This window comes from Delphinapterus leucas, chromosome 10, assembly GCF_059928025.1.
Source record: "Delphinapterus leucas isolate spDelLeu-1000000601 "Yukka" chromosome 10, BTC_Dleu_Yukka2, whole genome shotgun sequence".
In the NCBI taxonomy this organism is placed as follows: Eukaryota; Metazoa; Chordata; class Mammalia; order Artiodactyla; family Monodontidae; genus Delphinapterus; species Delphinapterus leucas.
This window is the reverse complement of record NC_143138.1, coordinates 64,222,225-64,237,840: the sequence shown is the minus strand read 5'-3', so window position 1 is coordinate 64,237,840 and position 15,616 is coordinate 64,222,225. Positions and strand designations below refer to the sequence as shown.

The window sequence follows — 15,616 nt, the reverse complement described above, 5'->3', positions numbered from 1 at the left end:
CCAGCCCCTCCCCACGTACCCCACACAGCAACCCGCCAGACTACACCCACTCCCACTGCATTCTCAACCCTCAGTACCTCCATCCCACACCTCTACACATCCTATAAGTCCCCAAAACACACACATGAACCGTACCCCACACCCTCAACACTGTCTCCTCTCCAGCCCCCAACACATACAACCCTAAACAGCTGGGAGGGACTCGCCATTTCTAGTTGCTAAGCCATTGCAGAGATCTGGGAGACCCCAAGGCAGAGCTTGCTGTGGCTTGGTCACGTCTGGCCCTCCTTCTTTCAGGGCCTTCCCTTACTCCTCGGTGCCCTGGCTTCTCCCTGGTTTTGTTTTTGAGGGAAGCAACAGCTTGTACTCTTGAAAGAATTCCAAGAGGAAAAACAGTTGCTGTGGTAATGAGGCCCCGTGGCCAGTAAAATCCACACTCCAGGGCTGTTTTGATTCAGGGCTCTCAAGAGCTGCTCTGTCTAGAGAAAATGTGAATGGCTGGAGCAGAAAACATTTGTCCTTTCAAGGATGGCACTCCCTCTCCCCCCACACCCTGTGTTCAGGGCAGGGCCACACTCCAGTTCTGGCAGGGCAGTTTGAATCCTAAAGAAGAAGCACCTGTGTGTTTGATAGCTGGGAGAGGCAGTCCTTTGGTGAGAGCAGGACTTTCCTGCCCTGGGTCCAGGAGTCCATGACTCCTTAGAGAGTGGGGCTTGAGGCCTGGGCTCTTTGGGGCGAGGTGTAAGTTTCCAAGCCCTTCTTTGCAACTGCTGTCCTTACTCTTAACTGAGGAGCGCCGGCTGAGTGCTGGGCTTGTGAAGAGCTTGGGGACTGATATCAGTGAGGCTGGGCCCAGTGGAGTGACAGACCCGCGCACACCAGTTATAATACTGCGTACTGCTGTGCATTGCAGAGGGACGGGAGGGGTGTCTGAGAGAGCTGTGAGCCTCCTGGAGGGAGGGCTGCTTGCAGCAGGGTGTGGGCTGCATGGAGGAGGGAGTCCTGAGCCCAGTGTGAATTGCTTTCCCTGCTGTGTCTTATTGGTTGGCTTTGTGCCCCAGGCAGCATACCTGACCCAGCAGAGGTGCTGAGAAAACACTTGAGGAGGGATTGAGTGGAAGGCAGTCTGGAGGCCTGGGAGAAGGCGAGGGGCTGGAGCACAACTGGCACGTGTGGAGGTGTCTGACTTTGAGGAGAAGCTCCTGCCTCAGTTCACCCTCCCACTGTGACTAGCTTTCCTGACCTGGACTCATGTCCTCTGCACACGTGATGGATCTGCCCTTCTAAAGTGAGGTCAGCTCAAGGGCAAGGGATCAGTCCTCCTCTAGATGAAGTGAGGGGAGGGGAGAGGCATGCGTGTGGGGATCTGTCATATGACCCCTTTCAGGGATGGGGTGGGGGGAGCAGGCCTCGCTTGGGCAGTAGAATTTCGGGGCCTCACACGGACGGTGCAGGTGAGAGCATCCGGCCCCACCGTCAGTCATCACCGTGTTGGCGCCTACTGATCGAGGACTTCTCGGTGCGGCCATAGCACAGAGCTGCACACATAACATACGCTCCCTCACTTAACGCCCCTCTGCAGTTTTGGAGAGTGCAGCTCTGAGAAGCTCAAGAACTCAGCGTAGTCCCACAGCACAGCTTCCTTGTGTGCTTCTGCCTTCCCAACCTTTCAGCCCAGCGCGTGGTTAAAAAGAAAAAAAGGCTTTGCTTCCAGAGGAAATATGTGTAGGTGAAGACCGAAAGACCTTGTTTAAGCGATATTTTCCGCAACAAATAAATGTGCCAATTCTGCCTTGTAGTTTAAATTTGGTTTAATTAGGATTTTTATCACTTGGAGATCACACCAGCGAGGACACAGCTGTCTTACCTTTACTTCTCAGACTGTGGCACTCTGAGAAGCAGCTGATCAGAGGTTAAAATAGCTTCTAGTCTCCTAGGAGCTTCAGCGCACTTTGTTGCTCTGTAAACCACTGACTTGCCTGGGAATTGACTTGTAAAGAATTTGCTTTTTGAACTGGGGTGCCAGTGTTGGGACCCTGCACATTTCAAGCTCAGCTCCAGCTTGGGATGGAAGGATGGTGAGAGGAACCCCAGGCCAGGTGAGCACATTGGCTTGCCTGCATCACCCATTGGCCTTTGTGTTGGACTTGGGGGAATGCTGGGACCCAGTCCACAGAACACTTTACATCCTGAGCCCAGCTTCTCCATTTGCAAGCTCGGCATCAGAACCTTTGCCTCACTTGCATCCAGGGTCTCCCTGTGGATCAGATGAGTCAGGGAGTTTACGAAACTTGGACTGCTTAAAGTGATGCCCATAAGTATTGTTAGGCTGTTGCTGTAAGTGGTCACGTGAAGCTAGGGTACTTAGTTGCAAGCAACAGAAATCTACTCTGACTGGTTTGTTTGTCCATTTTTGAAAAAAGAGAGAGCCTACCTTGGAGGTTCGCAGTCAGAAAGAAGCCCAGCATTTCACAGGAAAATGGCTTGCTCTCAAGTACTAGACACTGCAGCTTGCTCCGCTACCGATGCCGCCAGAGAGAAGTCTGTGCTGCTGGCGCCTCCCCACAGCTGGGACAGTGAGTGGGGGGCACTTTATAGGCTGCAGCTGGCTCTTCTTCCCTCGAGGCTCCACGTGGAGCCTTCCCAAGTAAGGGAGGGGCGTGGGCATTGGGCAGCCCATAGAATGACTTGGGAATTGAAGTTCCAGTCACCTTCCTCCATGGCTCCAGGCAACATGGTAAAATAGACAACATACCAGTCAAATTGAAGTCCAGAGACCTGAGGTCTAGTTTAGCCCTAGCTCTTGCCCTTCTTGTCCTGTACTTTACTTGGGTCTCTTGTGGCGCTCAGGATGTCTGTGTTGTATGAGAGATTTCTGTGTTTCTTCTCATTCTGCCTGCTCTGATCCAGAGCCCACCCACCCTGGTGACCACAGTAGGCACTCAGGCAGCTTGGGGTGGCATCATACAGGTCGCTTCCTCCCGTGGGTCAGCCTCTTTGAGAGGAGGGATGTGGTCTGACTCAGAAGCTCCTCAATCGGGCCATGTGGTAGAATCATGACCTGGGAGTGGGCAGGCTCTTGAAACATTCAGATTCCTGGGTCTTACGGTGGAAGATTCTGATGTGGTCAGTTTGATTTCTAACACCCTCCCTGGGCCACTGGATCTAGTTCATGTTGTACCGGATGATATCTGAGGTCTTTGCAGCCCTAACAGTTTATGGTTTTGTTACTTTTCTCACTTGGTAATGGACATGGTCACACTTCTCTGGCTACTGTGCAGAAAGCACACCCAAGCTTTGAGGCTGTTTGAGTTTTGGAAGCATGATGCAATCAGAAACTTCAGTTTAAATGCTGACCTGTCTTTTATTAGCTGTGAACCGTTGAGTAAGTTCCTTAGTTGTTACGAACCTTGTCGTTTGGGCGGGATGATAACGCCTGATCCCAGGGTAGTTGTGGGGACGAGAGGCCCTGTGTGCCTGAGTGAAGTGTGGGCAGCTTTGCAAGCACAGCATGGTACCGTGCAGCTGGAAGAGTCTATCCCTCCAGACAGACTCAGAGGCAGCTGCCATCTGCCATCCTTGGGGTAAGGAGGTGGCTTTTTGAACCCATATGTGGCTTGTTTTTCCAGTGGCCTCAACCAGTGAGCCCTGCACTTTCTGGCCCTTTCTGAATGTTCTTTATAAATAACACTCTCAGCACATTTTTGCCACCTCCTTGCCTGTCCTTTCACTGGCTTCTCAGTGCTCATGGGATAAAGTCTGTAGCCCATGGGGCAGGCCTTCCTATGCTGGGTCCCTCCTCCAGGTGCACCTTGGGGGTCTCTGCCCTCTCCATGGACACAAGGCCCAGCCTCAGTACACCCACTCCTTCCAGTAACTCCGGTGCTCCCTGCCATGCCCGCTCTGCCTTGAGTGTTCCTCCAGGTGAGCTGAGGTTTTGTCTTCCCCTCAGCTGTTAGTCGCTCTGCATTCCCTTAGCACCCAGGAATTCATGGCCTCGCTGTGTGGGGACTCTCCGTTCACCTGTCTGCTTCCCCATTCACCTGCCCCTCAAGTCCCTGAGGACAGCAATCACATCTTAGTCACCTTTTTGTCTGCCAGATGACAAGACCCAGAGGCACTCTGTAAACATTCGAATGAAGAAATGAAGCAATGTGGCAGGCACATGGACTTGGAGTTGGTTGGTTTGAGATTTTTCTGAAGGAAAAGCAGACCTACCCTTTGGGAGGAGTTCCGGGGCTTATTTAAGCGTCTGCAGGCAGCAGCCATGTCAGCAAGATCAACTTCACTGTGTGTGAAGTCTACTAAGACAGTTAAGTTTCCAAAATCTGTTGTTCAGGCATGGACTGGGGTTGCTTTGACACCTGTCCACGTGGAGAAGAGCTGCTCATGTTAGTCGATCACAGGCTTTTAATAAGCCAGCCGTGTGATGTTGGTAACAGGAGCCCTGATGTCGTCCTGTTGGTGGCTGTTGGGGAACCACTTGGGGACACCCAGCATCGGAGTGAACAGGCACATGTGCTTAGGTGTGTGTGGGGCGTGTGGAAGGGTGTCATTTCAGGGGCCATTCACTGGGGTTTTCAGACCCTTGCTTGCTGCTTCCACTGGATCCAGGGATGGTGAACACACAGGAGATAGGCTCCCTGGGACCTCCCTTCGGGACTCCGCCTCAGAATCCCGCCCACCAGCCAGAGTTCAGGTGCAAGGGGGAGGCCTGTGTGCTCTTCAGCCCGGAGGATCTGAAGAGGGTCAGACACCAGCGGCGTGTGCTCAGGACCTGAGCTTCCGGGTGGCTCTTCCATTCCCCACAACTGATCGTCTGGGCCCCCAATTCCCCGTGCCTGGTGACTCTGGCTGTCCCCTGTGATGCGATAGGGAGGGGGCTCCAGGCCAGCTCCCCTGCAGTGCCATGTGAGGCTGTCCCATACCAGGGCAGGGGAGCTTCAGGGACCTTATCATTTGCCATTGGGATTCGCTTGCTCTTGTTTCAGCTGTGAGTCTAGCATGGTGAGGAAGTCCTGGCGGTTGTGAGTTCTGCTTTATGGCAGGGGAGACGTTTCCCCTCCTTCCACTAAAGGGAAATGGTGGGGCAGGGGGAGGGGAGGGGAGGTAACCTCATCGTTTGCCATCAGTTAAGTTCTTAACTGAAATTTTCACGCTGATTATTCAGCAGGAGATGTTTGGCCTGATTGGAGGCCTCTCGGCCTGTAGTGTGACTGCGGGGCCTGTCCCTGGGCGCACAGGGACACTGGTGTGTGCAGGCCTCAGTCTGTCCTCTTCTTTCCCCACCAATGCTGGGTTTTTAGTTTTTGCTTTTTTTTTTTTTTTTTTTTAAGCTTGAGAAAGGTCATTAAAGATTGACTGGACTGTGTTGGGCCTGAGGGCCACCCATGGTTTCCTGCTTTCCTGTTGAGCCAGGTGAAGGTCAGGAGAGTCTGTTTATGGTGTGAGTACAGTCAAGCAGTGAGCCACAGGCAGCTGGGTTCCTGGTGTCACTCTTGTTTTTAAATCGTTTTGTTATTAAGTCATTTTGACAACAGAATTAAAGGAAACGGAAGAAGCACTGCCCACAGCCCTGCTGTGTGAGCCTGTGAAGTCTGTGACCATTCTGCGTCAGGTGTTGCCGTGGTCTCCCTCATGGTTACGTGTTTGGGCTCCACACCCCTCATAGTCCTATTCTATCTCACGGTGATGCCCATCAGGTTGCTACTTCAGCGAGCAGCTGGCCTGCCTCACTGTGTCCGGCAGGTCACATCTCCCTCCTGGCTCCACTTCTGCCTGTTATGAGAAACACAGCTGTGAATGCCTCTACATACATTGCTCTTCTGTCTCCTTTGGTGCTTTCCTGGGATTGGAGTTCCTGGCCCAGAAATGCCTGTACGTGGGGCTCCTGATGGTTTGGTCATGTCTCTCTGAAACGTCACCGGGAAGAGGTATCAGCCCTGTAATGTGATGCTGAGTGCCATTGGATGCCAGTGGGACCACCTGCGTATTTGAGGTGGGTGGGAGTAGGATCAGAGCAGAGGGCTGGGCTTCGTGGGGGAGCCACTTAGGCATGGGGCCCACACTACCCTTTGGGCGCTGGCAACCCCAAGCAGTGTGACTCTGGGTGGGTTACTTAATAGTAACAGCATTGGGCCTCCAGTTTTATCTGTGAAAGGAGAAAGCAGTATTGACCTTAGTAAATTTTTATGCTGATTAATTTAAATGTTATTTCAATTAATTGAATAATCAATTGCCTGGCATACTGTTACAACTGCTGTTGTAGGAAATACAGTAGAACAGAGTTGAATAACAATTGGGTCCAGCCCTCCCCAGAGCTCACCTTTTATTGGGAAGTCTTCTAATTTTATGGAACCTAGTCAGATTTGATTCTTACCACTTTCTTAGGGAGTGGGCGCGGTTGAGATTTTTGCCCTCATTCTCTGGGAAAGAAGCAGAGGCGCGGGTAATTGTCAGAGGGGAGGATAGAACAGACAGCTTAGTGGTGAACAAGCGGATGTGTTGGTAAAAGGAACTGTGTGTGTAGAGGCAGGGAAGTGGGCTTCCAGTTGTCTGTCTCCTCAAACTGACAGAAAGAGTGTAGGGTCCGACATCACAAGCCTAGTGATGCCTGAGGCACGGGTGCTGTTTGGAGGCTCAGACAACCAACTTGGGGAGGAGAACCTCATCTGTGAGCGGGGGAATTAACATGTGCATCCTGCCTCCCCCCGACTTGTCAATTCATTCATTGGCTATTGTTGCCCTACTGTCATGTGCCAGGTGCTGGGTAACAGTGATGGACAGGCCTCTTGAAGCTTGAATCTAGGCAGGAAGACAGGTGATAAACAAAATCTCTTGTAGGCAAATCCAGGTAAAATCGAATGTCTGGGACAGTTATCATTAGAGGGCCTGCCTGGGAAGAATGCCCTCTGCTAAAAAGGGGTGTAACTTTCAGCCCGCACAGCCAGGGGAAAGTCCTGTAACCCACCAACCATCTTTCAGCTGCCGTGGAGTTTTGTGGTGGGTGCAGAACAAGGTTTCTGTAGGGAAGCCTCACAGATGTGGTATCTGCTCTTCCAGCCTGGGGCCCCTGAAGGAGTCGGACAGGTCGTTCTTAATTTGAGTCTTAATTTTAAAAATTAAATTTTGTCATTTACGGAAACTTGGCAGAAAATAAAGAAGCACTATCAGGAAAGGATATTGAGGGGTCAGGCAAGCAGGTGGTGGCGGGGGAAGGAGAGGGAACATCTGGTTCCCCAGGAGGATGCAGCAAGGGTCAGGCTCACTGCTGATGGATGGCAGGACTCAGAACACCCCAGGATGCCAGCAGGTTGTTTCCCATAATGGGTGTCATGGGGGGTCCTGTACCAGATGGTGGACCCCAAGTTAGCTTGTTTAATCCTCAAACACCCTGTGACATAGCACCAGCCCCACTTTAACAGGGGAGGGAACAAGAGCCTCGGAGAGGTCCTGCAGGTGCCCACAGTCTCACCGTTGGTAAGCAGTGGAGAGTGATTTTCCTACCGTCCGGCCTGTCCAGTCCTGCTGCCTGGCTTCCTGCAAACCACAGTGCCCCCTACAGGTGTCTGGGCGGGAGTTGGGAGTCTTGCCTGGCTGCCCAAAGGAACTGGTCCAGGCTGACTGTGTATGAAGGAAAGGAGGGGACTGGTCTTTGCTCTGCCCTCAGTGTGACCTTCCAAAGGCTTTCCTGCAGGGGATGTGGGAGCAGTGGAAGGGCCCTAGCAACCCTGTGCACACTCACAGTGATAGTTGTTCCCTCTGCTGCCCATCCCCCAGCCCCTCTTCCCACTCAGCCTTTAAAATGAAGACAGAGGGCTTCCCTGGTGGCACAGTGGTTAAGAATACACCTGCCAATACAGGGGACACGGGTTCAGGCCCTGGTCCGGGAAGATCCCGCATGCCGCGGAGCAACTAAGCCCATGCGCCACAACTACTGAGCCTGTGCTCTAGAGCCCGTGAGCCACAACTGCTGAAGCCCATGTGCCACAGCTGCTGAAGCCTGCGCACCTAGAGCCCATGCTCCGCAACAAGAGAAGCCACCGCAATGAGAAGCCCCCGCCCGGCAATGAAGAGTAGCCCCCGCTTGCCGCAGCTAGAGAAAGACTGCGTGCAGCAACGAAGACCCAACGCAGCCAAAAATAAATTAATTAATTTAAAAAGATAAAAATAATAAAATGCAAGACAGGTGGTACTGTACTTCCTTTGGAGAGCCTCCCCAGATACCTCAAGTGCCACCCAAAGAACCTCCTTCCCCACCATGCTGTTGTCACCTTCCCTTTCCTCCTCTGGGTCGTCACCCCCTTGAGAATCTGAAGAGCTGTGGATTCTTACTCCAGAAAAATGAGCCTTTGCACACCTGGCCTGTGTGTGTGTCTGATCATGGACCTCTGGAATCCTGTGCATGGACCCAGGCTGAGTCCCCACCCTAGTCTGTGAACACTAGGTGCCTACCTGTTCTTTTTTCCTCCTCGGCCAGTGTGGAGTACCTAGCAGGAGGGAGCCAGTCAATATTTGTTGACTAATAGTCTGCTGGAGGGGTTATCTGCCACCCCCTTAGAGCACGACTGGTTCCCCAGTTGCACTTGTGGCAAGAATAGGACCCGGCTTGGCTTTGGGGCCACCTCCCCACACTGGTCTGCCGCACGCAGGACGTCAGCAGTCGTCTGGGGCAAGGCCATGCATGCCGTTGCCTGGGCCTCGGGATGGGGTATCAGTGGTGGGGCTGGCCCTGCCTCTGCTGACGAGTGGGCCCATTTTCTGCTGCTGAGGATGCCGTGACAGGCGCTGGAACCTCAGCCATTGTCTGCACGGCCGTCGCCAGACTCCAGGCATTAGGCCTCAACCCTGGTCATCCTGAAAGCTGCCGCACCCTTTCTCTTTGTCGCCTAATAAGCACTGCCACCTTTTTTGTTAAAGGCGCCTTCATTCTCCCAGTGAGTCAGGGTCAGGACCTCAGTCGTCCCTGACTTCTTCCTGTCCCCTCGCAGCATTCAGGCACCCCCTTGTTCTATCCCATCGCCACTGACCTAGTTCCGGCTCTTATCTGCAGTCCTTATCTCCCGTTCCCTTTCTGTTCTCCCAGCCCTCAACTCCCTGCGAGCTTTGCTTTGTTCTCTCCGCTCACAAGCCTTTAGGGAATGTCCACACCCCCAGGAGAGCAGTGGCTCTCAGCTCTGGGCCCACCCTCCCCTTCTGAACTCTCTGATCCTTGGTGAAGCACTGAACGGGGAATCAGAAGACCTGTTCCCCCTGTACAGATTGTCTGACATGTCTTCTGACGTCGTCTTCGTGGAGCAGATGTTATCATACTGCCCATCTCGGGATTGCAGAGAAAGCCTGGTGAAAACAAAGTGAAAACTTACCGTGACCTCTGCAGGTGCCAGCAGTCTGGGCCTGTGGCCTCGTGGTTTCCCTGCGGCCCTTCCCTTCTTGCCCTGGCCCGATTCTCCCTGCCCCTCAGGGTCTGCTGTCCTGTTACCCAAGCCGCAGACCTTCCTCCTTCCTCCCTGGTCATTTCTTTCTTGTAATATTGCCATGATGTTGGTATGATAGTCCTGGATTTCATACATGGGGAAACCCAGGCCAGACAGATTGAATGGCTTGCCCAAGGTCACACAGCAAGGTGAAATTGAGCCGGGCTTGCCAGACACATTCCCACCCAGAGCCCATGAGCTCAACCGCTGTGCTGTGCCTGCTGTAGGCGGTGTCAGGCCCACGGGTACAGGTGGCTAAGACAAGCATCTGCCTTCAAGGGTCTCTCCGCCTACTGAGCAGTGGGCACACCGGCCAGGCCATCCTAGCAGCAAACTGAGTGCCAGGGCCCAGAGTCAGGGGCCCTGCCGCCCAAGCTGCCTGTTGGAACCTCCCCTCCCCACCCCCTTCCCTGGTCTCTGGGCAGTAGAGAGCCATGCAGTTTCTGTGCCCAGGCGTGGTGGTGTTCGGCCCAGGGCTTATCATTGCATCTTCAGGGTGAGTCAGACTCTGGGTGACTGCCCTGCCCGCTAAGTGCCCTTGGAGCACAGCTCCGGCTGCAGCTGCACCCGACAGGAAGTCCCTTTGCCCCACATGGGGCTGCCCTGGCTCTGAGGATGGGCAGCAGGGTGATACTGTGAAACCTGCCAGGTTTGCCCTCAGCATTGTTAGTGCCTTCCTGCTCCCCACTTCCTGGCATCTGTGCCCATGTCTCTTTGACTTTTCCCCACCCTGGGCCAAGTTGGAACTGGAAAGGCTCAAACCGGGGCCAGTTCCACCTCTTCTTAGGGAACCAGGGTTTGGAGCCTGTTCTCTTGATTGTTGAACAGAAGGGCTGTTTCCATGGACAGTACCCCAGGCATACTCAGAGCTAATGAGGCATGTTTGCCTGGGCACTGGAAAGTGTTTCTGTACCTGTGAGCTTCTGTTGGCTCTCCAGCTGCTTCAGTAATGGTCTCATGGTGGGAGGAACCTAGACCAGAAGTTGAAGTGTCTCTCTGTTAACCCTTTCCTGCCTCTTTTTCTTCTGGAAGGGAGAGCCCCAGGCAGCAGCTCCTCTTCGGATGAGGGAGGGGCTTGTTCCTTGTCCCCTCAAAGCAAGCGCCCCTGCCTCAGCACATCTGCCCCTGATGGCACCCACCCGGCCCTCAGTTACTCTTAACCACCCTCCCCAGCGCATACGCACAAAGAACAGGTAGGGACAGGTCCAGGCTGGGAGTGGAGCATCTCACCTGGTTTCTAGTCTCCGTCCCTTCCCACCACTCACTCTCCAGGCTGCCAAAGTGCCTTTCCAAGCATCAGCCTCCGCCCATCCAGAGCACTGGAGGAAGACCCTGTCAGCCCCCCTACTCCTGACCCCCGCAGTCTTGGGTGGGCCAGCTACCTGGGTCTGCCCTACAGGTCTTATCAGTGCCCTTGCTCTGCTCTCATGTCTGCCAGGCAAGTACCATTCCCAGGAATGTTCTGCCTTCTTTAGCCACTTGGCAAGTCCCCATTTGACATTTAGAGTTGAGTTGAAGGGTAACCTCCTTCCCTGACAACACCTGTTCCTTGCCGATTCTCCAAGTATACAAAACATTGAATGACGCTTTCCTCCTCACTCTTGGCGGCAGTTACCATTGTCTAAACCTGCTCCTTGAGCCCCTTGTGGGCAGGGTTCTTGTTTCCTTTATCATTGTGTCTAAGGCAGACCCAGCACACAAAGGGGTCCAGGGGTACAAGAGAAGAGGGACCCTTGTCTTTGCCTGGGTGGGGAGGTCAGCAGGAGGAGATGCAGCAGCCTCCCGTCTCCCCCTGCTTTTCTACATTTCTGGTGGTTAATTGAGCTACTTCTGGTAGTCGCCCTACATTCAGGCAGCAAGTATGGATTGATCTCCCCGCCCCCCATTTTGTATACCATCCAGAGGCAGGTGCATTCAGCTAGTGAGGGCTCCTTCTGAGAGGGTACTGAGGAGCAAACACGGAGTTAAAACACCAAGTCTTGGGACTTCCAGTGGTTAAGACTCCGTACTTCCACTGCTGGGGGCATGGATTCAATCCCTTGTCGGGGAACTAAGATCCTGCATGCTGCCTGGCGTGGCCAAAAAATTTAAAAAACGAAAACGAAAAAAAACACCAAGTCTGGACGTGTCCCAAAATTGATAAATCTTCAGCTGGTCTAATAAGGAAAGAGAAAAAATACAAATTATCGATATCAGTGGATATCACCACAGATCCTACAGACATTAAAAGGATAATAAGGGGGGCTTCCCTGGTGGTGCAGTGGTTAAGAATCCACCTGCCAATGGAGGGGACACAGGTTCGAGCCCTGGTCCGGGAAGATCCCACATGCCGCGGAGCAGCTAAGCCCGTGTGCCACAACTACTGAGCCTGTGCTCTAGAGCCCACGAGCCACAACTGCTGAGCCCATGTGCCACAACTACTGAGCCTGTGTGCCTAGAGCCCGTGCTCTGCAACAAGAGAAGCCACCACAATGAGAAGTCCGCGCACTGCAACGAATAGTAGCCCCTGCTCACTGCAGCTAGGGAAAGCCCGTGCACAGCAACGAAGATCCAACGCAGCCAAAAATAAATAAATAAAATTTTTAAAAAAGGATAATAAGGGAATATTATAAGCGACTTTATGCCAGTAAATTCAGTATGAATGGATATTTCTTGAAAGACACGATATAATAAGACTGACTCACAAGGAAATAGAAAATCTAATGAGCCCCATACCTAAAACCTCACAAAGAAAACTTCAGGCCAAGATGAAGTCTTGTCATATATTTAAAGAAGAAATAACACCAATCTTGCACAATGCTAATTTTATGAAACAGGTCGGTCAGGCTCTGTTTGGGGCAGGGCTGTTTTTGAGAGGCCCTGAAGTCCTGCCTCAGAGGCCACTTCCTCCTGTGGGCTCTGAGGGAGGTGAGAGCAGGGGCAGGGCCTAGGTGTGGAAACCTGGGCCGGGGTCAGAAATGTGGGGTACCTCCAGTAACAGGCAGGCGGGCTGTGGGGAGGACCCCAGTCTAGGCCTTGGCTTTCCTGCCCTCCAGCCACCAGTGTTCTAAGAATTTGGCTCTTCTGGAGTTGGTTGAGAGAGTGTGAGTTAAGTTAGCACAGAGTTAATGAAGGTGATGTAGTCCAGGCTCGTGGCTACGCCTACAAGAGCTCTAGGAGACGTCCCCACACGGAGAGGGACTTGGAAGGGACACAGAGGCCTGACGATGAGTAGGAATGACAACAGGCTTGTGTCTTGGGCCCAGAGGAGTGACAGAGCCTGTTGCCTGGGAACCTCAGAAGGCTGCCTTGAGGAGGTAGCCTTTGAGCTGGAGTCCAGAACTTGCCAGAGGGTGGGCTTTGTTCGGGGTAGTCAGAACGGACAGATCAGGATTTGGGACAGAGGGTCCGGTGTCAGGGTATTCTGGACAAGGCCAGTATGGATGGGCTACAGGGAGAGTGCTGAGGCCTTGGGAGGCTGCACCTTGAGGAGAATGCTGTTCCTGAGGGTATGGGGACCAATGAGAGCTTTGAGCAGAGGACACCCTCCGTCCATGTGGATGGATAAGGTGGAGAGAGATGTAGGGGAGATAGATCAGAAAGAGGAGGAGGGTGCAGCAGGCTGCTGTGTTCTCCAGAGTGTAGCGGGTAGCTGGCGGCAGGCAGGGGTGGGGGGAATAGCTGTGGGCTTGGCTGTGGTGGGGGCCTATCAGGGTGGGACAGAACATGGGGTTGGAAGGAGGGAGAAAGGCGGGAGATTGGGGAAGGGTGTGTGTAGGCGGGGCTAGGCAGCGAGTTACATTTAAGGGTCTGGGGGTGGGTGAAATGTCTCTAGATTCCCTGGGATGCTGTGTACCTCCGGCCCTGCCTGCACTCCCATGGGTGTCCTCCAGGGCTTAGACCTAGGCCCAGGCTGGCTGTGACTGGTCTGAATGCACGTGGCCAAATCTGAACTGTGAGGGGAGCATGGGAGAGGTGACTGTGTTCAGAGCTGGTTTTAGAAACTAAGTGCCTCTCCCGTCTCCTTGGCAAAAATGCAAGAGTTCAGGAGGACCTTGATCCAGAACCCCAGCTACCACTGACAGATTCTGTGACCTTGGGACAGTCTTTCCTTTCCGTGGTGGTCATTTGCCAGCTTCCCCCATGGGTTGATTTGAGGACTCGGAAGGCGGTGGTCCTGTGAGCCCTCCAGTTCTGAGGGCCTTCGAGTCTCTCAGGCTGGGTGGGCCGTGAAACTGGTCAGTGCCTCCTACCACTGTCCCAAGCAGTGCAAGTCCTGCCTTGTGACCTAGGCCAGTGTTGCCCCAAAGCCATTTCCCTGCTCAGAGATGCTCACCGTGCTACCTGAGTTGCCTTTGAGTGGGCTGACTGGAGTGCGCCTCGTCCCTGCACTTATGTGGCCTGTTCATTTGTTCACTGGCTCTGGCTCCACGCACATATGGGTACCATTCTTGAGCCCCTGCTCTTGCACAGCCTCCCAGGCTGGGGTCTTCCTTAACCTCAGCAGTCTGCACGGCCCACCAGACTGCGGGGCATGTTTTTAAAATGTCATTTAGATCATTGGGTGTTTTCTCATTAATGAATAACTTGGCCTTTGCCGAGACACTTGAGTGTCTCCGGGACCCCAGGAGGGTGGTGGCAGCTGCGCCGCTGAGTTTGCCCTTGCTCAGGGGCTGTGAACGCGCATGCTGTTTGCAAAGGAGTTGCTCCCAAAGGCTGTTTCCACAGTCCCCAACCTCTGCCTCCAGCTGGCCCAGGTTAACAGGGCCCTCATGGAAAGAAGCCTTCCTGTGGGCTTGCCCATCAGCCCACTTCGGGGGAAAGCTGAGCCTTTGCTGCTCTTCCACCTCTGTCCTTTCTCACCAAGGGGCGGTGTCTGCCACCTTCTTCCCCTGCTGCAGGACCTCTGGCCATCAGGGAGTCCACTGGCTGGCAATTAGGAAGGAGCTTTTAGTTCCTATGTCCTGGCTTCTGGCTTCCCGTAATCACTAGCATTTGTCAGGGAGGGGTGCATGCAGCCTGGGAGCCATGTGGGGAGCCTTAACATGTTTCTCAGTTGAGAGTTTGTACGCCTGCTCCCCTTACCTCTTTGGCCATCACCAAACAAATGCTTCTGCCCCAGGGCCTCCCTGCCCAGCCCGTCAGCAGGCTCTTGGGAAAGGCCTCTGGTCCTTCCTCCAGCAGCTCTGCTCCCATTGCCCTGGAACACTGGCCAGAGCCCTCTGTGATCGGCCCCACCCCTTGACAGCCTTACCTGAATTCACCTGCGCCCTGCCTGCTGCTCCAACCACCTGTGTGTTCTTCAGACCACACCCCGCCTTTGCTCAAGGTTGCTCCCCTCTGGGAGTGCCCTTCCTGTTCCTGTCTCCCCATCCTGTAACACCCAAATTCTGCCCACCCCTTAGTAGGAAGGTAGGAAGCCCCCTACCCACCTCACAGACCCATGTTGACCTCACTCATGTAGCTGTTGTGGTTCCTGCTGCCTCATCCCCAGGAGACTGAGCTGCCCTGGGTGGAGAAAGCCAGGGGAGCACCTTGCTCTATTCACATCACAGAAACCTTTCTCTCGTCCAGGACTCCGAGCCTGGTTTGGGTGGTCTCCTTGCCCATAGGTGTGTGGCCAACGCATGGTGCAGTCTGGTGGTTTCCAGGGTCTCCACGATGAACACTGGCAGGAAGTGACTCATAATGCAAATGCCACTCTCAGGGAGGCCGTTGTCAGTGACATAAACAAATCTCTAGGAGAGGTGGTACAAGGAGCTATTTTACTTACAATTTATATGTTCTTTTCTCCATTGCAGCAGGTCCCCCATGGCAGGGGCTTCCAAGTGTCTCCTCGGAACATGCTCCAGCAAGTCAAAGGCAGGTCATGGCCAGTTATCAGGGGCACATTGATCCCCTCTGGAGGGCCAGCCCTGGCACACAGGGAGACCCCGGGCAGGGCTCTGTCCCAGATTTTCTCAAGACAGACACTGGGGGCGTGGGCGCATGCGAGAGCACACCCAGTGCACGCCCTCCATGTTCGTTTGTCTGCAGGCAGGTCTCATCCAACTGCAGTGGTCACATGGTAAGGAAGAAAGCCCAGGAAGGTGTTTCCTGCTGCAGGTGGAAGCAGCATGGGGGTGTCCTTCTGCTGGGCCCTCAGCGCACCTGAGAGCAAG

General features: G+C 53.8%; 1 protein-coding gene and 1 long non-coding RNA gene across 9 annotated transcripts in view; one reads left to right on the top strand and one right to left on the bottom strand.

Annotated features, from left to right (window-relative positions):
• Positions 1-15,616, top strand: part of CCDC12 (coiled-coil domain containing 12) — a 49,092-nt gene that overhangs the window by 16,542 nt on the left and 16,934 nt on the right. The window contains exon 2 of one of the 7 annotated variants that reach the window (XM_089918107.1): positions 7,863-12,772. The exons of 5 other annotated variants lie outside the window; for them this stretch is intronic. In XM_089918107.1, the coding sequence (XP_089774233.1) occupies positions 12,683-12,772 (90 nt within the window). In that variant the 5' untranslated portion in view covers positions 7,863-12,682. Of the gene's footprint in view, positions 1-7,862; positions 12,773-14,183; positions 15,523-15,616 lie in introns of those variants that run through there. One more of the 7 variants, XM_089918106.1, reaches the window with a different exon arrangement.
• LOC149748267 (uncharacterized) lies at positions 5,483-15,363 on the bottom strand. 2 transcript variants are annotated; one of them, XR_016394476.1, is made up of 2 exons: positions 14,541-15,363; positions 5,483-11,632 (listed from the first exon to the last, which is right to left on the bottom strand). It is a non-coding gene; the product is annotated as an uncharacterized LOC149748267 (long non-coding RNA). The 2 variants fall into 2 exon arrangements; XR_016394475.1 differs by having other exon boundaries at positions 15,229-15,363.